The 26323-nt window shown below is 37.9% G+C and overlaps 1 protein-coding gene across 1 annotated transcript; it reads left to right on the top strand.

The window, feature by feature from the left end:
• Positions 1–5706: 5706 nt before the first annotated feature.
• On the top strand, positions 5707–22506 carry LOC141429267 (monocarboxylate transporter 9-like). The gene is made up of 6 exons (XM_074089548.1): positions 5707–5806; positions 7614–9113; positions 9361–9846; positions 10016–10237; positions 18098–18383; positions 19224–22506. Exons 2-6 carry the CDS (start codon positions 7872–7874, stop codon positions 19373–19375), a joined length of 2388 nt encoding a protein of 795 aa, XP_073945649.1. The 5' UTR covers positions 5707–5806; positions 7614–7871; the 3' UTR covers positions 19376–22506.
• The last annotated feature ends 3817 nt before the right edge of the window (positions 22507–26323 follow it).

Here is a 26323-nt window from a genome sequence, read left to right as displayed (position 1 = left end):
GCAAAAATTGTATCTACCCAGTCTCAGCGGACGTGCGAAAAACAAATATTTCGCAGATGAATTCGCGAGCAACAGCTACTACCTAATTACTTACCTAAAGTAAAGCTTGGTTTACACGAGCTTAGTAGCTAATGCTTAGTTCTTGTCACTTACACTTGTCAGATGTGTGTGAACATAAATATTGCATAATTGCTTAGTATAAGTCCAACTGCAAGTGCGAGTGAATAGAAGCCGATCCTGTTTACTAAGCAACAAGTGCCTACCCCCATCTAAAAATCTACTAAACTTGTTGGCTGGTGTGAACATTCATGTCAAGTGAAAAGTGCCTAAAACATTTCTTAAAACGAGTCAGCGGCGGTAATCCAAGGCGATGCCTTGTAACTACTAACACCATCCTCTAATCCTCTAACACCAATGTGTAGCTACTTGTCACTTTTCACTCTGCTGACAAGTCCTAATCACTTACACTAATGACAAGTACTAAGCCCGTGTAAACCTAGCATAACAGAAAAGTGAGAGTGAGAGAGAGAGTGAGAAATCGAAGTTCGTATCGTACCGTCCCGCCGACGCTTATATTATTTACTTCGATTTTTGAATTTCGTAGTAGCCCTGTGTGAGTACTGGCCCTATATTATTACGAAATGCAAAATTCGAACTTTGTACCTTGCCCTGCCGCTGACACTAATACTTATTATGATTTAATTCGAGACTGAGAGGCACGGTACGAACTTTGATTTTCGAATTTTGTAGTAGCCCCTGTATTTACTTTGACAAGCGAATCCGCGGTACAAGTCTAGTGTAATCATAAAATCATGCCCCAATCCTTACTTCAGTTCAGTAAACGACCTAACTTGGACCTAACATTAATATTGGAACTAATCGCCCTCAAGGGATTTGACAAATGGCAGACATGAAAAAAAAAGCTTTCAAGGCCACTGTCAATGATATTAAAAAGTCATAGGGCAATAAGTAATACGGAACGGCCTCACATTAGCAGCATATAATAACGTATATATCAGTAACGATCGTAGGTCTTTACACTATTTATTCATCATCATCATCATCATCTCAGCTCAGCCGTAGGACGTCCACTGTTGGACATAGGCCTCCCCATTTACTGCAGTATTTAGTACTAATGTACATGGGGAAATTTTGGGGCCCATTATTAATTCGCATTAATTAATTGGCATAACGTTATTTCGCGTAGTTATTAATTCGCATAATGAATACGCATAATGTGGATTGGCGGGCATAACGGTAAGTTGGCATTAATTTAATTAGCATAACATTACTTTGCATAGGTAAGTATAAAACAGTACAAAAATAAAATGATTATTTTAATGAAATTGTAAATTTTATTTGTCAAAAAATATAATAAGGTGTTACATCAAGTGAAAAATTTTTGCTGAAAGTAAAATGATTATTGTTTTATTTACTCAATTCAATTAGATCTGAGAAGTGAATTATCTACTAAGTATGTGAAAATATCTATTATTTGGCTATTATAAAAAAATAATTGGAGGATGCTTTTAAGGTTCTGGACTGGAAAGGACGAGGCATCAACATTAATGGCGAGTACTTCACTCACCTTCGATTCGCCGATGACATTGTAGTCATGGCTGAGACCATGGAGGACCTCGGTGCTATGCTCGCTGACCTCAGTAGAGTTTCCGACCGAGTTGGCCTGAAAATGAACATGGACAAGACTAAAGTCATGTCTAATGTCCATGTTGTACCAACTCCCGTAATAGTCGGAGACTCTGCGCTCGAAGTTGTTGACGACTATGTATACCTGGGACAAACGGTCCAGTTAGGTAGGTCCAACTTTGAGAAAGAGATCACTCGGAGGGCTATGGAGAGGGCTATTTCAATTCTCGCCTCGTCTCGTCTCGCCTCGCCGGTGGAAAATCAGCCTTCTGAACCTAACCTAATCGAGTCGGTTTTGTCCTGAACAAGCTAATTTACGCGCTTGATAAAATTATGTGCATTCATTTTATAACAGTTTAAGTTACTTATAGTTAATAATGTTATGCATATTTTAATTATGCGGATTCATTATTATGCTAAATAAGTGTTAAGCGAACCTGTTATGCGAAATCATATTAGGACAATTAATGTTATGCGTAATAAGGGGCACCCGAAATTTTGAATGTGATGCTATATTAAGCGGCGCGTCCACTGCATCGGAATCGAGTCGTACGGAGCGGACGGATTTGTTGCTTTGTATAGATTTCTATGGTAATGCGTGCACTGCATCGGCATTTCTGCGCCATAGAAATCTATACAAAGCAAAAATCCGTGCCCTCAGTGTAAGTTTTCGGTTACAAAATACGTCTCGATCGCGTTTGCGTTAAAATCTCAATTTGTATGCAAACACGAACAGCGCCTCTATCGGAACGTGGGATGTTCGTGTTTCCATATAACTTGAGATTTTACGCGAACGCGATCGAGACGTATTTTGTAACCGAAAACTAACACTAAGGGTACTGGCCGCTCCGTGCGTTGCGTAGGCTCAGTGCCCTTAGTGTAAGTTTTCGGTTACAAAATACGTCTCGATCGCGTTTGCGTTAAAATCTCAATTTGTATGCAAACACGAACAGCGCCTCTAGCGGAACGTGGGATGTTCGTGTTTCCATACAAATTGAGAATTTAACGCGAACGCGATCGAGACGTATTTTGTAACCGAAAACTTACACTAAGGCACAGAATAAGTAATAGTACAAGTGACTAAGGGCACATCCGATGCAGAGGACGTGCAGCTTTAAGGTAAGCGTCCACTTGTCGGTATCGTACGCATCGGACGCATCGCACGCAACGGATCGTAGTATTCTTTGTATAGAAACTCATATAAGTGCGTCCACCTGTCCGCATTGTACGCATCGCACATTTCTATACATTATACAATGCAACAAATCCGATACGTCCGAAGCGTACGATACCGACAAGTGGACGCTTACCTTAAAGCTGCACGTCCTCTGTTTCAAGCTCAGTTAATGTCGAATAAAGGTAAACGTCCACTTGTCGGTATCGTACGCATCGGACGCATCGCACGCAACGGATCGTAGTATTCTTTGTATAGAAACTCATATAAGTGCGTCCACCTGTCCGCATCGTACGCATCGCACATTTCTATACAAAGCAACAAATCCGATACGTCCGAAGCGTACGATGCGGATAAGTGGACGCCTACCTTAATATAACAACGTCACAACAAATATCAACTTTGGCAAGGAGTGAGACCTTATAGCTTAAATAATTACATGATTTTATCATTTTTTTTTGTTCATTGTGGCGTTCTAAGGGGGAGGCCTTTGTCCAGCAGTGGACGTCTTCGGGCTGATGATGATGATGATGATGATGATCATTTTAAAAAAGTAAATAAATACGAGTACCGTTCCCCTATTAGTTACAAAACCCTATTAGTTAAATTACGCGAGTTTTTTTTACCACTCGGCGAGTTCGAATCCCAGTTCAGACATGCGATTAATAAAAAATCTTTGAATGCAGTTTTTTTCTAAAATTAAAATGAAGTCTCCTTTCCGTAAAATCGTCCGTCTACAATATTTAAGATTATTTCCCTCCATGGGCATCGTCTTGGGACACTGTATTATTTCAGTCAACAACTGCCGGCACTGTCATATGGGCTTTCGGCTCTACAAACAATTTGCTACCGGCATCAACAACTTAAATGTATAGGTACTTCCGCAGCGTGTTGGACGGAACTCCAAGGCAAAACAACATACTTAACCTAGTCTTATTAGGGCTTGTAGGTAGAATAGTCCTGGCGTAACTATACTTCGTTTTCTTGGCATTAGAAAGAAGGCAAGCGATTTTGACTTGTTTTTTTATTGAAAAACACTTTTGAAAAATAAGTCACAGCAAAGCAGTAAATATGGGAAATTTGAGATTTACATCAAAAGTAGGTTAGTCAAAATTGTGATTGGTTAACTAAAAAAACCCCCGACTTTGTCACTTCGAAGTTCAATATCTCAAAAACGGTTGAACCGATTTTGATGAAACATGTCTAAGAACCAGCGCTAGAAACCCTGCTTTCAAATAAAAAAACCGCATTAAAATCGGTCCGCCCGTTTAAGACCTACGGTGCCACAGACAGACACACAGAAAGACAGACAGAGAGACACACATAGCGGTCAAACTTATATAACACCCCTCTTTTTGCGTCGGGGGTTAATGAAAATGAGCCAATCGCAAGCAAGGCGTAACGTCAAACGGACCTCACGATATTAACGCCATCTAGCGATATTTCACCTGACAAAAACCTTTGCCAACTGCTACGTTTTGTACTAACAACGGCTGCAATGAGGGCTATCGCGTATGAATTCGCCACTAGAGGCGCTAGTGTAGCGTCAGGTCTCCGAATTGTCAAATCTCATAGTTTTTGGGTGAGCTACGCGGGTTTATTTATAATTAGAATAATTTTGTGAATATTTTGCAATATCTGAAATTAATTATGGCAAATATGCGTTCCGGAGCAATGAATGTCTGTGTTTTGAGACAGTTTTGTCTTTCGGAAACCTTTGTCCTCCCTTTTTTCCGAACAAAACGGGGACTATGCAACACTGTGGCATGCTCGATATTTTTATGGTACGGTTTTAAGGTGTATTAAATATGATTTTAATCTAAACTTTGTTTTCACGCCCGTAATAACAGACTTTGAAAGCCATACTTAAAAACCTCACGCAACAGTGCGCCATCTAGTGAGACAAAAAACGATATCCCGTCTAAAATGGTCCTGGCTGCTAGGTACTTTGTGGATCGAAATATACAGGAAAAATTAAAAAAAAATCAAAATGGTAGTAATTTTTTTTTTTTTCAATTTTTTCCACCCACCGGTTTAGATTTTAGAGGGGGGACGACGCTCGATTTTAATGAAAATTTGCACTTTAAAGTTGAATATTTCGCAAAAAAATCACAGAATCGAAAATTCGTCTGAGCAAACCCCTAATGGTTTTAAAAGACCTATCCAACGATACCCCACACTGTAGGGTTGGATGAGAAAAAAAAATCACCCCCACTTTACGTCTATGGGAGGTACTCTAAAATTTTTTTTTGAATTTTTAATTGAACCATTTTGTCGGCATAGTTTACTTATATATCCGACAAACTTACAGCTTTCTAGCATTGATAGTCCCTGAGCAAAGCCGCGGACGGACAGACAGACAGACAGACAGACATGGCGAAACTATAAGGGTTCCGTTTTTGCCATTTTGGCTCCGGAACAAACAGGCAAGACGCACGTAATGACACTAATGACATTTTAGTACACTCCTTTTAAATTGTAAGTAGTCTTATTAAAAGAACTAAGCTTAGTGCTGCGTTCTGTGGTACCTAATTTTGGATTTTCCAAGAATAAAAAGTCGTCTATTTTAATCAGGTAGTTAGCTTTCTATTAGTGATAGAACCTTTGTAATCGGTTCTGGAGTTTTGGAGAACATCCCCTATGAACAAATATGCATTGTATTCTTCTTTATATTGATAATGAGAATAGATATAGATTGTGTTATTACTATAAGTTAAGGAACCAACAATTTTCTTCAACAACAAACATGGAATCTCCGTGACGTCGCCTCTACGTCAGTCACCCTCTACCGATTTACCTAGAGCCCTAGCATCCTTCACGATTCCGCTTTGACGTCCCAACTTTCATAGAGGAGAAATGCAGGGGAGCTCAACGCAAACTGGCCTTTTCACCACCCCATATCGATTTTTGCTGGCTGGCTGTATTTCCAAATCCTTCGAACTGTGCGGTCGTGTGTTCCTTTTTTGAAATTTTCTTCGAAGACCGGTAAGTAAACTTACGTGTCTTTTGTTTCTTGAATATTCGTTCATTATTCAAAATTTGTTCTAAATGTTTTAACGTTGAAAAAGTAGAGTTTTTTTTAAACTGTGGTGGTGTTTTATCTGTTAATTGAAGATTTAAGGCAAACCTTGACCTTATTGCTAAAGAAATATGTTAATTGCTTGTAAGCGATAGCGATAACATGGGGCTTTTAGTTTTAATTAATTCGTGCTGGTAATAAATAGGTTTAACTTATTCGGTTGTATTTCGTCCTGTTTTGTAGTAAGCGTAGAAATTGATGAATGAATGTAATGTATTTTTTAAGAAACAAGTTAACGTAGGGACGATACTAAGACGCGACTTTTACGCTAGGTACTTTTCATAAATTTTATTAAATAGCTGAACAGTTACTAATGAAAACTAAGACATTATTAGGTACCTTAAATTCGATTCTCTGTCGTTTGTCCAAATGATCATGATCAATATTGCATTGTTCATAAATTTCATTCATCAATTAGTATTTCGGAAACAATTTATTTTAATAAGTAATTGTTATTAGATTAGGTATAACTTTTTAAACCTAACCTAACCCACTGCGTTAAGATGACATTTCATTCAACAAATGCTGAAACAGTAAGGTTCCTTTCACATTTTTTATGGGAATTCCTTCATAGGATAAAAAAAGTGATCGCAATTCGAAGTTTTAAAGGAAGAGGAAATAAAACCGTGTTGCTATAGTAGGCCTACTGAGCCGGACCGGGTATAGACCGGGATTTTTTTTTCTTAAAATAGAAACATAATTTGACTTGAATAAAATAAAGATTTGAATAAAATTATAACTTCTCAATTAATTTTGGTAAAATTTATGCGGGACCACTTTTGAGACCTACTCTATAGAATAGAAAATCATCAATAGGTATACCTCTATTAAAAGATGGCGAATGTATCGACGGGTATACGTATAATAGAAAAATCGAAAACATCCTCTTTTAAAGTCGATTAAAATACCTAAGGAATGTGACCCGTTTACATAGCTATTAACTATATTTAACGCCTTTGTACTAATTATCTACCTATGTCCTTAACTATCAAAGTCAAAGTATTCTTACGTCCTCTTTCAACTGACGCAGCGAGTAAGAGATATAGTAAGAAAGTACGTAGATAATACAATAGGTTGGTTACTGAACTGCAGGGCTACTACGAAATTTGAAAGTCGAAGTTCGTATCGTACCGTCCCTTTCACTCTCGTATTAAAATATAAGCGTCGGCGGAATGGTACGATGCGAACTACGATTTTCGAATTTCCTAGTAGCCCTGCTGCACTCTATCTTAGGTATACGTTAACATACGTAGGTAATTATTGTTTGGATGCAACAAATGTAGGTTATCGCTAGGGCCATGGACCTAATGAATAATAATGTTAAAAGTAAATATATCTGTAAACACGTCTAAATAATTATACGTTTTACTTCCTCATAACGACCACTAAGAACTAAGTTTTCAACTTTTTAAATAAAACAGATGTCACAAAATTTTAAAAATTAAATGATGACGTCACTTTCTTAATGATTGCGACATTTTTAACGTTGCACCATGGGCGTCACTCAATGACTTTTTGGCCAATTATATAGGTATATTAATCATTCAATTATGAATATTGATTGACCGCAGTGGTTAATAATCCGGCACGGCGGGTGCATAGAATACTTTAACCAAACAAGGGCCGACGTGTCTTAAAAATGCCTTTTACTAGACATTAGCAAGATTGTTTTTAAAAACAATAGCAGTTTAAACGAGAGAACATCTTTTCCAGATCCAAAGTCGCTTCGCCGCGTTCTCGATACCGCTCGTCGTGGCGCATCAGTTGTGCCACTCCACCACGGCACTCGTGCATGGGTGACCCTATACATCCCTCATCCTTCATGGTCAGCCAAAACAAGCCCAACACCCTTAAACTGAACAGTGTAGCGCGCCAAACAAGCCGCTACTCCGCCCGCGACCCGAGATTAAGACCCTAAGCTAAAAATAACTAACCAGCCAGTATTAAAGTCCATGGTATTATTTCTTAACAATGAAGACTGAAGAACCGACGATAGGTAAAAGTAGAACCCCTCGGACCAGGAGTCGGAGCGACGCAAACGTCCGTGAATCACTCTTGTCAGATTCCACTTCGGGAATAGAAAGGGGGGATGCTAGTGACACCACAAGTGGGGACTCTACTTTTTCCAGCCCCGACATAAGTAACAAAGATGATTTTAAAGGTAATAAAGACATCAGTAAAGATCAGAAGAACGCGTACAATGACACCATCGGTTTGAAAAATGGTAAGAAACTGTGCAATATAACAGAGAATCCACAAGATAAAGTCAAGGGTTTGAAAAAAGACGCAGAAAATGGATTGAGTAGGAAAGTAGCGATTCCGGATGGTGGATGGGGATGGGTGGTGGTTGCATCATCGTTTGTAATATCTATGATAGCAGACGGCATCAGTTTCTCCTTCGGTTTGCTCTACATAGAGTTTCTTGAGGAGTTTCAAGCTAGCAAGTCAACGACCGCTTGGATCGGCAGCCTTTTTATCGCTGTTCCTTTACTCTCAGGGCCAGTGATGAGCGCTTTAGTAGACAGATACGGTTGTCGAAGCATGACTATTTTAGGTGGAATAATATCTACGCTTGGTTTCGTTTTAGCATCGGTCTCTACTACAATCGAAATGATGATGGTAACCTTTGGGGTCATAGCTGGTTTGGGGCTTGGCTTGGTCTACGTGACCGCCGTTGTTTCCATCGCTTATTGGTTTGAGAAGAAGAGAAATTTAGCAGTTGGTTTGGGTGCTTGCGGTACTGGTGTCGGTACGTTCGTGTATGCTCCGATGACTCAGTATTTTATTGAAGAATTCGGTTGGAGAGGAACAATATTACTGCTTTCCGGTACTCTGTTAAATTTGTGCGTATGCGGCTGCGTAATGCGGGATCCTGAGTGGTGGACTTTGGAGCAGAAAAAGGAAAAGGATCCAAAGCCTGAGAAGGAAATTGAAAAAGTGAACTCGGAACCGAAACCGGCTACTAGAAGACCGTATAAAAAGTCCACTTCACTCTGCGTTTCGGATGTGATGCCATTGCCTGCTAGTAAAGAAATAAACGGCAGAGCTTTTATAATGCCGTTGAAGAAGGGTGAAGTACCAGATGTAGTCAATAGGTACCAGAAGGCTGAGAACTGGTTGAACCGCAAATTGAAAGTGGGTTGGCCATGCCAGAAACTGACAAGATCAGAGTCGTTGTATGCTTTTCCTTCATACTTGGAATGTACAGATAGAGTAAGTACTATTAAGAATATTATAATTTTTTTCAATAACCTCCTTATGAGCTGCTTAAACTTTAAGTTCAGAAAAAAATTGGATTGATTTTACTTCTAATCATTCACAATTCCATCTGTAACACAACGTCTGAATTAGGTCAAAATATTTTCTAATCTTACTAAGTTACTCTGATAAGAACATGTATGTTCAAATTGATGTAAGTTGTTAGATGCTATTAAATGTAACAATACTATACAATTTACAGATAACACTGAGTGTCTTCAAAGATATAACCCAAGCGAGCAACCACCCTCAGTTCTACACAAAACCGGCTGAAACACATACAGACAAACAGCCGCAAGCAGAAGACAACGATCCACCTTGCGTCACCTTCCCAGCACAACCCATTCGAAGGTCTTACTCGGCCAACTTCTATTTCAAGAAGGAAGTCCGGAAGTCGGTGGACTATCAATTGAAGAATCCAAATGCTGGCAGAGTCCTGAAGAAATCCATCTCAGAAACAAAAGAAGATCGTGGAGCGTTAATAAAGCAAGACAGCAAAGGGGACAAAAGGGACTGGCTAAAGAAGCAGCTGTCTGTAAACCACCATTACTTGAAGGATCTGAAGATGCCCTTGAATTCTATTGGGCATAGAAATGCGATATTGAACATTAATAGATACCGACTGAAAGCTTCGTCGTGCCCTGATATTTTTAAGAACTCTATGGTTACTATTAATGATGATGAAGAGGTAACTATCATTTATTTAAATACTTATTATAATAATATGTCTATGTAAATATTTGCTAGCCTATCTTCTAACAACTAATAAATCAAGTAAATACAAAATCATCTTCTATCTTACAATTCTCGACATTATCAGCTACTGCAAAATGACTTCAACATTGCTTCTTTTCTAGAAATGCTACGAAGACTGCCTCGTTTGTATCTCCGATATGTTCAACGTCAACCTATTCAAGAAGATGACGTTCAACTTTCTCTGTGCCGGGACCATCATCCTTTTCATTTGGTTCATCGTGCCATACTTCTACCTCGCTGAACACATGGTCCACAAGGGTTATACTGAAGACGACGGCGCCGTAATGTTGAGCTTAATTGGGATCACTAATACTATTGGAATGGTGAGTTACAATAAAATAACTCTTTCTTGAACACCAACAAATAGTAAGCAGTACAGATAACACAGGTATATAGAGATTTTTTAAGGTAAGCAATAGGTGGCCTTATCGCTACATTACAGTTTCATTATAAACTTAATTTTCTCCTGTGCGATGTTCAATCCCATTTTTATCTGCAACAGAGTTTCTTTGCGCGTATATAAAGTTCGCAATGTAAATATGTATAGAGAATATCGCTAAATTATCGCAAATTGTATGACGAGCACCGCATCACTTTGTCCAATGACTTTCATGGTACCAGGCACTCAGTTAATGTCAAAAGAGACGCACCGGCTTCACGCTTTCTCGGTCAAAAACTTTCGTGGTCGTTTCTCGTTTTTTATTGTATTACTATTTAATTTTCTTTTTTATTTGTGTGAAATTTACGAATGCTGTCATTCATAAGATTCCCAAAAGTATAACACAGTATAAAATTTAGTATGTTTAAATTTGTACTGAACAATCTTTCTTGACCACGGTGTAGGTACCTCAAGGGTTGATTCTCGGGCTTGAAATATATTATTATTACATAACCCGAAGCATTATTATTAATAACGATATAGTTATCGTTTACGTTGCAGTGTTTGCAAATCCAATTACAATCCTATGTTTACAGGAGTAACGATAAACAAATACTGAATGTATGAGTCGAGGTAGTTTTAGCTTATAACAAGCACCATGCTATATATATAGTTATAAAACATACCAGTGATGTTATGTGTATGACGGTATTTTTATATCTTCAACCTCGTTTCGCTCGTTAGTCGCCAAATGGTTCTTTTACTATGGCTCCACTATTTGACGAGTTCGTGGAATATGTACTTACTTACCTTCTTGATGCCTTTATTAGGACATGCCACGGTTAAAAAGAGATCCCGCCACCACGCAGGGCCGGGTTAACCATTAAGCAAAGTAGGCAATTGCCTAGGGGCCCCGCATCGTCTAAGTGCTCCGGGTGCTCGAAGGAAATTGAAAATTTAAGTAGAAAATTTGAATCCTCAATGAAATAAGTATGCTTTTTTACGACGCATGCCATCAGTTTAAATTTGATAGAACTTGAACGCGAAAAGAGTTGATGATCTTTAAAGTATTACAGACCTGTGAATTAAAAAAAAGTTAACCCATTTCTGCCAACGCTGGCTTTACCACGACTAATATAATAAATAAAGATAAATAAATATCACGGGGCACTTGACATACACGAATTGACTTAGTCCCAAAGTAAGCAAAGCTTGTGTTATAGGTACCAGAATTCAAATTCAAATTCAAATTCAAAAATGGGCACTTTTACACGTCATTTTTTAAACTACCAGCGCTTTCGGAAAGACCATCATTGCCAAGAAGAATGCGCCGCAAAAAACTTGGCAGAAAGTCATTTTTTCAACAATACAATAAGAAAACATACATACATATTAAAAACCCCAATACCCGACCAATAATAGGGGTGTTATAAGTTTGACCGCTATGTGTGTCTGTGTGTGTGTCTTTGTGTGGCATTGTAGCTCTTAAACGGGTGGACCGATTTAAATGCGGTTTTTTTTATTTGAAATCAGGTCTTCTAGCGATGCTTCTTAGACATGTTTCATCAAAATCGGTTTAGCCGTTTTTGAGATATTGACGTTTAAAGTGACAAAATCGGGGGTTTTAAAACTTATTGTTGGCTAGATTAAGGCACTTGTCCCACCGCCGACGATGAGCGAGAAGCGAGCAGAGCGAGTAACTAGAAACGAGTGGGCGAGCAGTGAAAAGCGAGTGTTCGAGCACGACGGGCGATTACTCGCTCCACTCGCTCGAGCCGGGCGGCCGCCAAGCTAACAGCGCTGAGCGATAAAACTAGCTCAGCGAGTTTTATAGCTCTTGTCGCTGCGACAAAAGATTTAAGAGCGAGTTCTCGCCGGCAGTGTGAACCGCCAGCGATCAACTATTAATATATTATGTCTCTTTTACTCACACAGGATCTTATATCTTTTGTTCGTTTCTTGAGCGAGAAAATAGTCGATAGCCAATCGTTTCCTCGCCGGCGGTGAGACAACTGCCTATGGTTTAGTAAATCTTAGTACATAAGTATGAGATATTAAACTTTTTTTAACTTCGGTTATTTCCATTCGGGCCGAGTACGTATTCGGAGCTTCACTCCGCCTTAGGGGGAGTAACGCCTTTATAATTATAGGAATAGTTCGATGGGAAATATTACAATAGGTACCTTCTGTTTTCTTGGCTTTGTGCCAAACCACCCCCTGGCCTTGATTTCAATGTAATCGGCAGCTCAAGTTGAACTTTGTTTTCCACCGCATTAAGGTCATATTTCCTTGTGTTCTTTGTAAATCAATCTTTGTTAGTTCCCGCATCGCAGAAATTTACTGGCGTTTTGATGTTTCCCCTTATAATAGAATTTTGTGACTTTCAAGTTTATTTCTAGTAATTTTTCAGTTCAAGTTCAATTTCTATTACAGATTAACGCATGATTAAATAGCTATGTAGGTATTTAAAATCGGCATGCGTAGCCGTACAGGCATGTTTATCCATATCTTAAATAAATTAACTAAACAACATCGTTTCGTTTAACCGTTCAAAATATTTGGTTTAGGTTGCGGGTGAGCAAACGACCTAATTCTTTTATTTAATTATTTTTATATCCTACGAATATAATCAACGTGAGACCACGTATTCATATATACATATTCATAATCGTATTCGTATTCGTATTTTCGTGTATTTATTTATTGATAAGCAAACCTTAGTGGCAGTGGGCCGGCCATACATAGATGAGAGTGTGTATCGGCCATATCAGCCGAAGAACCGATAACCGCTGGGGTAAACGAGTTCTTGAGTGGAGACCGCGAATCGGCAAGCGTGGCGTGGGACGCCCTCAGACTAGGTGGAGCGATGATCTTCTCATGGTAGCTGGCAGTAACTGGATGAGAGTGGCCGGGGATCTTGCTCAGTGGCGTGCAATTGGAGAGGCCTATGTCCAGCAGTGGACAAGATAGGCCGATGATGATGATGATGATTTATTTATATAAAAACTAAAACTCAATACTGCTATTTGGACACTGCTCTTTCTGTTGTATTTCGCTTCTCACTTCCAAGTTATCCATAGTATATATTATATACTTAATATTATAAATGCGAAAGTGTGTTTGTATGTTTGTCCGTCTTTCACGCCGTAACGGAGCGACGGATGGACGTGATTTTTGGCATAGAGATAGTTTATGGGCCCGAGAGTGCCATAGGCTACTTTTTATCCCGGAAAAATGCACAGTTCCCGAGGGAACAGGGCGCGATAACCGAATACCACGCGGGCGTAGCCGCGGGCAAAAGCTAGTGTATGCATATGTTTTGTGATTGTCATATGGATTCACAGAAAATCAGCGTCGCTGCACTATCTGCGGCGACAAATGCTGAGTGGACTCTTTCTTGAGAACACATTCAACACTGTAATAGGCATTAATATACTTACTTACTTAGATTAAGTAAGTTTTGTAAAAATGTTGTCGCATTGTGTGATTTGCGTGTTTCAAATAAATCTTTTAAATACTCTTTCGCTCTAAAATCATCATCATCCCAGCCTATATACGTCCCACTGCTGGGCACAGGCCTCCTCTCAGAACAAGAGGGCTTGGGCTATAGTTCCCACGCGGGCCCAGTGCGGATTGGGAACTTCACACGCACCATTGAATTGCTTCGCAGGTTTGTGCAGGTTTCCTCACGATGTTTTCCTTCACCGCAAAGCTCGTGGTAAATTTCAAATGTAATTCCGCACATGAATTTGGAAAAACTCAGAGGTGCGAGCCGGGGTTTGAACCCACGACCCTCTGTTTGAGAGGCGATAGGTCAAACCACTAGGCCACCACGGCTTTTTCGCTCTAAAATGGCAGGTTTTATTTGTATGAAAGCAGCCATCATCATTTACTGAAGCTTATTGAGAAAACAAGACAAATAAGAACTTACCTATCCGTCAAAATACTATGGAAAAGCATTATTCATTAGATCTAATGAATACCTAATGCTTTTCCATCGACTTACTCGACGTACCATAATTCTTGTGCGAAATCAATTGTCTGTTTTAATTTGCGTCAGAAATACTCATTGAATATTTGGCACAGATGTGAAACATTGGATACTGGAGACATCTATTTGTGTTGAAGTTACCTTGAGGCTTAGCGTCTCGCTGAATGAAGATTGAAGGTGGAAAACCGAGCAAAGTTGTTTCGGTGCTGTTGAATAGTATGTAACCTCGCAAAGACATTTGATTGGCGTATGCTGCATTCGTATGTTTTAGGCTGAGTTTCTACCAGAGATGTGCGAGTATGTGTTTGGGCTCCAGAGAAAACCAGCGTTACTGCGCATAATGTGCGGCAACACATGCTGAGTGGAGACCCTTTTTGGTATCCTGCCGTGTCACCAAGTACTTAACATAGTTTTAGTGCTAGTTTTAGTCTTAGTTTTAGGTGGTACTATGGAGCCAAAATAAACCTTTCTTTCTTTCTTTCTGTTGCGAGGGATGTTATTTACACATCCTCGCACAGCACCTGGTGGTGCAGTAAGTAAATGAAGCGTTTCTATTTATGGTTCATGAAAAAAACATTCCTCGCAACACACCTCAGTTAGCTCAGCAGGGCTCTCGCTCTCGTATTAAATAGTGTAAGTGTCAGAGGGATCGCACGACACGAACTTCGACTTTTGAGTTTCGTTAGTAGCCCTGTACCTACCACTACCATGAGTTTACAGTGACCGTACTCGATAGCGACGGCGTAAATTATTTGTATGGAGAATTGTACAGCGCCTTTACAAATAATTTACGCCGTCGCTATCGAGTACGGTCACTGTAAACTCATGGTAGTGGTTGAAACGCCGCCTTAGACGGAGCACAGTGAAAAAACACAACCTGCAAATAGTATTACTGAATTTCAATAAAAAGTCGCTAATACTTGTAATTTGTTATGCAATGAGGGCTATCGTTTTTTGTCTCACTAGATGGCGCACTGTTGCGTGAGGTTTTTAAGTATGGCTTTCAAAGTCAGTTATTACGGGCGTGACAACAAAGTTTAGATTAAAATCACACCTTAAAACCGTACCATAAAAATATCGAGCATGCCACAGTGTTGCATAGTCCCCGTTTTGTTCGGAAAAAAGGGAGGACAAAGGTTTCCGAAAGACAACTGTCTTAAAACACAGACATTCATTGCCCCGGAACGCATATTTGCCATAATTAATTTCAGATATTGCAAATTATTCACAAAATTATTCTAATTATAAATAATCCCGCGTAGCTCTCCCAAAAACTATGAGATTTGACAATTCGGAGACCTCACGCTACACTAGCGCCTCTATTCATACGCGATAGCCCTCATTGGGCCCTGCTTTAAAGTATGGCGACTGACCCTATATACTACGAAGTGCAAAATTCGAATCTCGTATGCCGTCCCGCTAACGCTGGTACGTGAAAAAAATTTCATACTCCCATACAAAATGAATTGGTTAGCTAACCGACTAACTATGGAAAGGCGAAAAAAAACGTTTTTCGACCTACGAGTATGTTCCTTGGAGAGAGTTGTTCAGTTTAAGCAACAATCACCTGTTTAAGTAAAGTAATTTGGTACCATCCAGTAATATTTAATACGAGTGTGAGCAGTTCGTGTGAGAAGTGAGATTTTTGAAAATCGAGTAGCCCCCCAGGTGCCGTGGCGCCTAAGTGGTGTTTTTAAAATGTCTAAATGCATTAAAAAAAGTCTTTTTAATTGCATTTTTCCTTGTTTTGTTATTTATAAGAAGGAATAAGCAATTATCGCTTGTCTGTCTTTACAACATGAGTAATAATGCTCTATAAAGACGTCATAACAAGACACGTATTTTATACGAGGGATTATAATATGATAATGATGGTATAACAAAGCTAATATTGGCGCAGCGTGTTACAGTGTTAGATAAAAAAAGATTATATATTTTAACTTCTTAATTGAGATCAAAATTACCACGATGATATAATTGGATGTTGGGTTTAAGAAAAAATATTATTTGAGCAGGTCTTAACTTTTAGTTTAAACGTAAGCAAATAAAAAATAAATTATTCTTGATTTACGAAATAGTCTTATAATGTAGACTGAAGTAAAAAAGTTCATTTGTTGTATTGTTTAAAATGGAAATCCTATGAAGAACAGGTCTTGAAAATGCTAGAGCTAAAATACTGGTAATAGAGCGATAAAAACCGTTATTAATTTTTTGGTACACTTCAAGCCCAAATAGGGAATCGTAACAGCTGCACGGACATGACAAAGGATTGGAATTTATTTAAATCTATGCTTAGGGAGCACTATATGTCATATTGTTATAACCAGCTATAACATAGTTTATTTATATGTTGCTGTGTATCCAACAATTTATATTTGTTTTAGACGCGTGTTATTTGTACGGATAAATTTATATATTTTATATTATAAATTAAATTGCGCCACCTGCTGTAATCTAGTCCTTACTTCTTTCTGTTGAAAAAGGTTTCCGGAAGAGATCGCTCTGAAGCGATAAGACCGCCTATTATTTACCTTGTAATTTTCTCTCTGTGTACCTGTTTTCTCTATCGATTACTATCGTGATGTTTCAATAAAGAGTCACTGTAAAAGATATTTGAAGAAACACAAAGAATTAGCTTAGCAATTCAAATAGGGAACGCTGCAGCATCTTCGGAAATTTGCCCAAGGGGTCTAACTTAAATAATAAGTTTTAGTTTTAGTTCTTTTTTACGTATTTTTGTTTAGTTTAGGATAGTTTTATTTTAATTAACTTCTAATATAATAAACTGTTGTACCTATAGTGTAATTAGTAACTATACATATCAGTCAAGTAATAACAGGAAAAAAGTCTATGTAAGTTTTAAAACTCAAAATAAATCACGTGTTTATCTTTATTTCCATGAACTTGGTCGTGACCTCGTTTTTTAAAGGTCATTTTTAGTAACCGCGTTACTCTCGTTCAATAACCCCAATTTTATAATTCTCTTAACACGTACATTTTTGTTTCAATGTGTTGCGATAAGTTTTATAATACAATCAAATATTGTCTCTCTTTTAGTTTGCTCTGAAAATATAGCACTTGCTTGTTTTTGCTTTATCATCTTTATAACAGCCGAAGGACGTCCATTGTTGAAATAGAAGCCTTCTCAACATAGGCCTCCCTCAGAAGGATTAGGATAAGTTACAATTATTAAGGGTTAGGATATCATGGGCAGGGTTTCATTGGGTTCAATGAAGTTGGTGTCTTTCCTACTCCGAATCACTTCACTTGCCATACCGATGTTTGCTATAAAATATACAGAACCATGCTGTTTTCAGGATTTTTATAATGCCACCTTTAGAATGCAATAATAGGTTGGGTTAGTCTAATTATCAATTTTGAAGAAATGACAAATGAAAATTATGGGAAACGATACATTCATCCCAGTCTATATACGTCCCACTGCTGGGCACAGGCTTCCTCTCGGAATGAGAGGGCTTGGGCCGTAGTTCCCACGCGGTCCCAGTGCGGATTGGGAACTTCACACACACCATTGACTTACTTTGCAGGTTTGTGCAGATTTCCTCACGATGTTTTCCTTCACCGTAAAGCTCGTGGTAAATTTCAAATGTAATTTCACACAGAATCCCGAAAAACTCAGAGGTGCGAGCCGGGGCTTGAACCCACGATCCTCTGCTTGCGAGGCCATAGGTCAAACCTCACGGCCACCACGGCTTCGATACATTATGATTTATGATGGTACATTATGGCATATGAAATTCGAGCAAACGATAGAACCTAGGTACTCACTTTGGAACTAATTTAATATTCCAGGTGGGCCTCGGTTACATCGGAGACTTCGAAAGCGTCTCAATTGGCAACCTTTACGCCGTCTGCCTCATCCTATGTGGAGTCACAGTTGCCAGTATACCACCAGCGGCCTCCAGCTACTGGGTCCTGGCTGCCGTCGCCGCTGCCTTTGGATTGCTGTTCGCTGCATCATTTACCTTCACTCCAAGTCTGCTGGTGAAGCTCGTGTCGTTGGATGACTTTACTGCGGCGTATGGGCTGGTGCTGCTGGCCCAGGGTATAGGGCATTTGATTGGACCACCTTTGTCAGGTAAGAATAAGAATGGTTAACATGTTAAGTACCAAGCCCCCCCAAATCAGATTAAAACAAAAATTTTGTACGGAAGAACGTTTAAAAATATTGAGAAATTCAATTTTGTCTTTGGTATTGCCTCATTTTGCTGTTACAATCAACTTGACTTTACGGTCAAATGCGTAGCACAGAACTGCCATTCAGTTAGCTTATTTAGAGATGTAGAGAAACCTTGGTCGGTTTTTTCTAAATTTTGGGTTTTTTTGGAATCTTTTCGTAACGTCGACGCAAAAAGACATGTGTTGCTCTGTGGTATCGCAGCTCTCATACCGAAAAACGAGTCGAGTTCTTACGTGAAAACGAGTGATATTGTAGTTAAATAAATAAATATCACAGGACAATTCATACCAATTGACCTAGTCCCAAAGTAAGCTTAGCAAAGCTTGTGTTATGGGTACTAAGCAACGGATAAATATAATTATATAGATAGATGGGACATTTTTCAAACAATTCCAGATTTTTGTAAGTTTTTCTGTAATTTAATAGATGGTGTACATGAATACATGCCATCCTACGTAAGGTCAACCTATTAAACCGTGAAATATCTTGTTGGTAAAATAGTTGATTGGCCCAGACACATACTTAAATACATATTAAACACCCAAGACCCGAGAACAAACATTCGTATTTTTCATACAACTATCTGCCCCGACACGGGAATCGAACCCGGGACCTCAAGCTTCGTAGTCAGGTTCTCTAACCACTAGGCCATCTGGTCGTCGTAGTTATTTTGTTTAAACCGAATAAAACCTTTTATCTTTGTAGCGTTATGACACTTTCTTTGGAAACTGGTTTCAGGGTTGATCTTCGATCTGACGGACTCCTGGGAGCTCTCCTTCTACCTGGCGGGCGGTTGGATTGTGGTGGCCGGGGTGCTCATAGCGTTCATCCAACCCTTTCGCACATACCAATTACGGAGGGAGGCAATGGAGACAAACGAAGAAGTCTAAACCTTGTGTTTTTTATGCTTAAGTCGCCTTAGGGGCTACGCTAGATGATGCAGTTTGCACGGAGCGAGAACGGGTCGCGTGCGCAGTGTTCCCAACTCCTAGAAACTCGAGTCGCTAAACTCAAAATCAAAAGTCGCTAGAACATCACTAAAATTATTAATTCCACCAGGAGCGAGCGGACTCAGGACTTTGTCTAGGAGAGACACAAGAGGCCACTGGTGGTCTGAAAGGTTAGGATACGAAAAAAAAACATTAGAAGATTTCCGAGACGTCTACAAGCGGCCGTTAAGGCCAAGGACACTACGAATAGAACACTAGAACCTTGCTCTTGTTTACTTGTTTTAGTTCTTTAAATTTTATGATAGAGGTGCTTTATAGGTGATGGAGGCGTAGGTTAAGAATAATCCAAGGATGACTGAGAAGGGAGGGCCCAGAGAGTACCGGACTCACCGGTTAAAAAACCCGGCTGTATGTCTCTATTTAACTCCTTTGCTTACCTTGTTGTTATGTTCAATTGTATTTTCGAAAGTGGTTTGTCATTAGATAGTTAAGTAGAAGTTATAGGGATTGTTTCGTTAGTTGAAATTGATAGTTTAATTTGGGCGTACTATTGTATTGTTTTAAATTTAAAATTAAATCTAAATATGTTGTATGTTGGCCATTTGCAAAATGGATGGGTTACTATTATTTGGTGTACCAATATTTGGTCCTTCGAACCGGATTGTTCGCTGGCATGTATTTTTCCTATAGTACATTGTGGTATATTTGCTAGGATTTAAAAATATTGAATTTACCTAAAAAAAAAATGAAAAATATTCTTAAAGGTAATTTGTAATTATGATAGCTATGCAATAACTTGTGAAAATGTAAACCAACATGTACTGAATTTTTTAAAATTGTGACAGTGGTCGCGCTTCTTTTGTAAACATGAAAAATGCATAGTTTCTCTACGTCGTGTTATTTTTGATTTCCGTTAACTTTAAGAGTATATTCAACAGGTCAAATGAATTAAATTTCTCCATAACACTAATAACCTAACTTACTATTTAAAAACATAATCAAGAATTTAAGAAAAAATATTATGCGCATTAAAACAGTGTAGATTCATAATTTATCACTATTACAATCAATATTGACTGAAAATATATCACAAAAATTGAAAAAAAAACAGGATTTTTTACCAAGGTTTATTAGAGAGAGAGAGAGAGAGAAACACTTATTTATACATATTCGATACACATAAAAATACATTAGATGGATTACCAGGCAGTGTCCATCGATGAACTGAACCATCAGTCGAAATTAATGGAAATTAAGAAAAACACGGTGTACACATTTACGCTATACCGGGAGTGGCCTGTAATATGAGCAAATAATTAAAACATAGATCATACTCCTCATACTCGTTCTGAAGAACAGTCGGGTCAGGAGTACTCTAAATCGACGTGCATGCATGAAAAGATTGATGAATGTAGAGGAAGCGAGAGTTGTATGCCAGAATCGTTGGAAAAGAGACGTGATTTTATGTATGTATGTATGTATGTAGATCATACTCATCAAAATGAGCAACATTAGATCAGCGACTTTTAAAAATAATTAGTTTTTTAATTTCTATTACACATTTAAGTTTATTCGAAGAAGCAATGTAAAGCAAAATGCTTGATGTTTGTAGCGTGACAGGCGACGTCAGTTGTGTTCTAGGATGGCGTACATTGATAGCATTATTTAATTTGTATGAAAAAAGGAAAATTTAAATACTCCATTATTTTTAAAAGTCGCTGAACTAATGTTGTTCAGTTTGACGAGTACGATCTATGTTTTAATTATTTGCTCGTATTACAGGCCACACCCGGTATAACTAAGGTAAACGTACGAGTGTTCGTCACTGCCCCAATAGCAGCCATCTTTAATTTTATGTCATTACATTAGCAATAGAGGTGACGGCAGGGTGTCATATATTGGGCATACATTAGCATGCCGACCAGTGGAACGTTTACCTTTATAAGTTATTTATGAGTACACTGCCACTTGAGACTGTTTTATAACCTAAATAATCATTCAAACATACTTAACCCATCTGGTTCAAAACAAACCTAAACCTGCTTGTCTGTGACAGATCACACACAGTTATTTATTAAATGGGAATCTAGTGAATAAACTTTGGTGAATATTGTGTCTATTTTATTTAATTCATATATATTTACACTAGCTTTATCCCGTTTTTCTTCCTGAAACAAAAAGACTAGTCCTCTATCCTACGGGAATATCGGAATAAATCCTTAGTAGGTACACTTTTATTATACTCAATGTATGTCTACCAAATTTAAGTTTCTAGTGGTTTTATCTATCACTTAGTCAGTCGCGTGTCCACCTCCTTGCTTTATAGATTAGATTAGATTAGATTTATAGATTTTTTATGTCACAACAGCGACATTCACTGAAGTTTGTTACTTATTTGAATTTCACGTCTCATGTTTGTGGTCTTTTAAATAAGTTTATGGTAATATAACCTTTCACTCCTAGCTATAGTAGTACACTTTTTATATAATTTTAATTAAAACCTAATTCCAAAGATTAATTTAATTTTATAGTGGTAATTACAGAAATTAAACGATTATTTGTGTTACTTGATTAGTTATGTAATCTTGACTATAAAATGTTATTCCAAGACTGTTTCGACTTTGGTAATTATGGTAATATACTCGAATCAGTTGATATTGTTATTAACTGTATTACTAGATAGTTAATTTGTAGCCAATGTTGTGTTATACGAAACGTTAGCTGGCTGTGATGTTTCTAGGAAGTTTCCTTATATAATGTTACTTTCTCATTTATTAATTGTAACTTTAAATGGAATATTAACTTTTTGTTATTTTATGTTATGCCTAGTTAATTAATTTGGAAGATACGAGTAGAATAAGTTAATTTATGCACAAATGAATACACTGTACATACAAATACAAGTCTAATGTACTCATTATGTAAATCTCACAAAAAGAACTTACTATAATTATTGTTCATAACTTAATTATTACGTATATGTATATTTATCAAGTTCATTACTAAAATATTATCAATTGTGAAAATTGTAATCAATTAAAAGAACAATAAAGAAATGTTAATTATTCTGAGTAATGTAGTTTCTTTTACTGTAATTCAGATGTCTAAGACAATAGCCACTAAATTTTACTTAAGAATAGTTCCCGAGGGAACAGCGCGCGATAACCGAATACCATGCGGGCGAAGCCGCGGGCAAAAGCTAGTAGGTAATACATATTTCTGAAAAATAAAATTTCATAAATTTCTAATATATAAAATTCTCGGGTCACAATATAACGGCTTGACCGATTTTTATGTTTTTTTTGTGTAGGTATATTCGGTATGTCTGAGAATAGGATTACTAATGTATGGGCAAAAAACTTTTCCCAAAATATTTTACTCAAATTATCATTTGCTAAAACAACTTATCGCAATTTTACAGGTAGTAAATTTATTTTTGGCAAATTATTGTTTCAAAAATAATTACTTAGTCATGTTTCATATTATTTAGTCAAATGTATCGTTTGGCATAAAGCACTCTTCCCAAAATATTGCATGGCATAATAACAGCTACTTTTCTGGTAGCAGTTCGTTTCTGTGGGGGACGCAGTTCTAACCCAATCTAACCTACTTTTCTGCTAGCAGTTGGTTTCTGTGGTCGTGTGCGAAGTGTAATTTTGAACAAACGTTCTTTTGGAAATAATATTAGCCAAAAGATAACGTTTGATTAGTAAACGTTAGTCGTAATAAAACTTGACAATATTAATTATGCCAAATGATAAGATAATTTGACCAAATTAATAAAATGCGAAATGTTAATATGCTAAAGATTCGTTTGGGAAATGAAACTACTGCGATAAGTTTTTGTAAGAAATTTGGCGAAAAATATTTTGCCGAAGCGGCAGTAAACCAGTAATTAGGACGTAGCTAAACTATTTTTCTTACTTCTACGCGGACGGAGTCGCAGTCAACAGCTAGCATTTGATATAATTTGGTGATTTTGTTTGTGTATATTTGTAATAACTTGATAAGGCCAAACTAATGCAAAGGATAGCAGACCAGAGTAGGTATTTGATATTAATTTCAGTCAGCTTGACACCACGCGTTCCTGTGGTTTTGATAAGGAGAACACATTTTTTTTTTATTATGAGTCTAAATGAGCATGCGGGCATGATGAGAAATGATCACCACCGCTCATGAGTAGGTACCAACGACAAGGAGAGTCACTGTCTATTGCCGGTCTTTAAAGTATAAGCCCTTTTAGGTAGCGTATTGGGGACTATATTGGAACACATAATATCTTTTGTCCTAATTTCAAAATCCATAACAACTTTTGTCATAATGATTTTTGCCCTAAACGTTTGCCATAATGTAAATGCCATAACATTTTATGTCCTAATATTGAATATCCTAATGCTTTTTTGCACTAATTTCGTAAGTAAGTACTAATCATCATTTGTCCTAATAGTCACATGTCCTAATATTGGTTGACATAATCACTATTGTACTAAATTGGTTTGGGAACTTCACGCACACCGCTGAATTTCTTCGCAGGTGTGTATTGGTTTCCTTACGATATATTCTAAATAAAATACTTTTCTGAGTGCTGTTCGTTTTGTAGGGGTCGCAGTTCTAACCTAACCTACTTTTCAGGCTGCGGTTCGCTTCTGGTACCGGTTCGTCACTGTTGGGATCTCAGTTCTAACATTCCGTGAGTCACAGACGGCTCTGACAGAATATCAGCGCTGCAGGCGTCTAACGCCTCAGCATAATGTTGAGTCAGCGGCCGTTTCACTTTTGCGGGGAAAATCATATATTTTAATTTTTGTCTTTCTTTTTTTTTGTTTTTGCTGTTAATTGTTGTTTTTAGTTTTGTTTTAATTGTGTTTGCTGTTAGTTGTTGTTTTCTAGTTTTGTTGTGTTTGTGTGTCTTTGTGAATGTGAATAAATTTCTTCTATTCTATTATATTTAAGTACTTAATATTATGGTTTTTATTTTTTGGTTTTTATTTGTTTTTTTTGTTTTTTTTTGGTTTTAATTTATTTGTAATTGAATTATATAATTGTTTTGTTTTTTTTTTTAAATAATTTGCATGCTACTGTGTATTTAAATAGTTGTGTCATTATTACTCCAATCCACTATCTTATTGTACTCTATTTTCTGCAAATAAATGACTTATGACTTATGACTTATTATTATTACTCGTAAGTTTTATGGCTTAGGTACTATATTAGTACAAATCATATAAGGGATTTAGAGTATTAGGACATGTGATATTATGGCTTATGATTATTCGGACATCAGATCATTATGGCAAAAGTATGATATGTCAAAAGTGTTTATGGAAAAAGTGTTATGGCTAGGGCTTGCACTATCCGGTAACTTTTTATTATCCGGATATTTCGGATATTTGAAATCTCAGTATCCGGATATCCGGTTATTTTGAATAATTTGAATAATTTTCCAAATATTAAAAAAACGCTAAAAACAACTTTAAATTGGTTTCATTAGAAGAATCGTGTTAATTAACTAAATCACTGATTGTCTTATACGCACGTAAAAATCATTATTTTGTCACTTTAATGAGTGAAATAACTTGAAAACACTTTATAACTTCTCTGTCTCCTGCTTGTTGTTATTTTGCCTTACGGACCAAGAGCCCACGACAGCCAGACCTTCGTTATATTTTAAAGGCTGAAAGTTTTTTTTTATGCATGGTGTTAATTTTAATATAACTGAAAACCGGAAAGCACTTTGCTCAGAAATACTCAGAATCGAGAGTAGATTCGATTCATCATGTCAGCCGAAAGACGTCCACCGCTGGACTTAGGCCTCGCCCAAGGCTCTCCACTCAGACCAGTCTTGTGCTTTCCGCATCCAACGCAATTCAGCGATCTTAACCAGGTCGTCACTCCATCTTATTGGAGGCCTACCGACGGCTCGTCTCCCGCTTCGCGGACGACATTCGAGAACCTTCTAACCCCATTGGCCATCAGTCCTGCGAGCACGCTCACTGCCACTTCAGTTTCGCAATTCTTCGGGCTATTTCGGTAACCTTAGTTCTACTGCGGATATCATCATTTCTGACTCTATCCTGTAGAGAAACCCCGAGCATAGACCTCTCCATAGCCCTTTGAGTGACTTTGAGCTTCCTAATGAGGCCCATCGTTGGCGCCCACGTTTTAGATCCGTATGTCATCACTGGTAACACACACTGGTCAAAGACTTTTGACTTAAAACACTGCGGTAATTTGGCCGAAAAGACACTGCAAAGCTTCCCGAATGCTGCCCAGCCGAGTCGGATTCGACGAGTGGTCTCTTTCTCGAAGTTAGACCTACCTAACTGGATCGTTTGTCCCAGGTATATATAGTCGTCAACAACTACGAGCGCAGAACCTCCGACTATTACGGGAGCTGGCACAACATTAGACATGACTTTCGTCTTGTCCATGTTTATTTTTAAGCTAACTCGGTCGGAAACATCTCTGCTGAGGTCAGCGAGCATAGCACTGAGGTCCTCCATAGTCTCAGCCATGACTATCGTCGGCGAATCGAAGGTGAGTGAAGTACTCCCCATTATTGTTAATGCCTCGTCCTTTCCAGTCCAGAACCTTAAAATCATCTTCCAATCCAGCGGTGAACAGTTTCGGAGATCACATCTCCTTGTCTGACTCCCCGCTGCAAAGGAATAGGCTTCGTGCTCTGGTCCTGTAGTCGGACTATAACGAAGGATTATAACGATACTATAACGAAGGTCTGGCTCTTGCGCGCTCTTGCTCTATTATAAGAATAAATAACACAATACAATACAAAGCGTATTGTATTGAACACCAAAAAACATTCATTATAAAATGAAATCAGAACTTAAAAGGTAGGGTAGGAGACGAGAAAACAGGGGTCTAATCCCT

This window comes from Choristoneura fumiferana, chromosome 6, assembly GCF_025370935.1.
Source record: "Choristoneura fumiferana chromosome 6, NRCan_CFum_1, whole genome shotgun sequence".
NCBI lineage: Eukaryota > Metazoa > Arthropoda > Insecta > Lepidoptera > Tortricidae > Choristoneura > Choristoneura fumiferana.
This window is presented reverse-complemented; position numbering and strand designations above follow the sequence as displayed.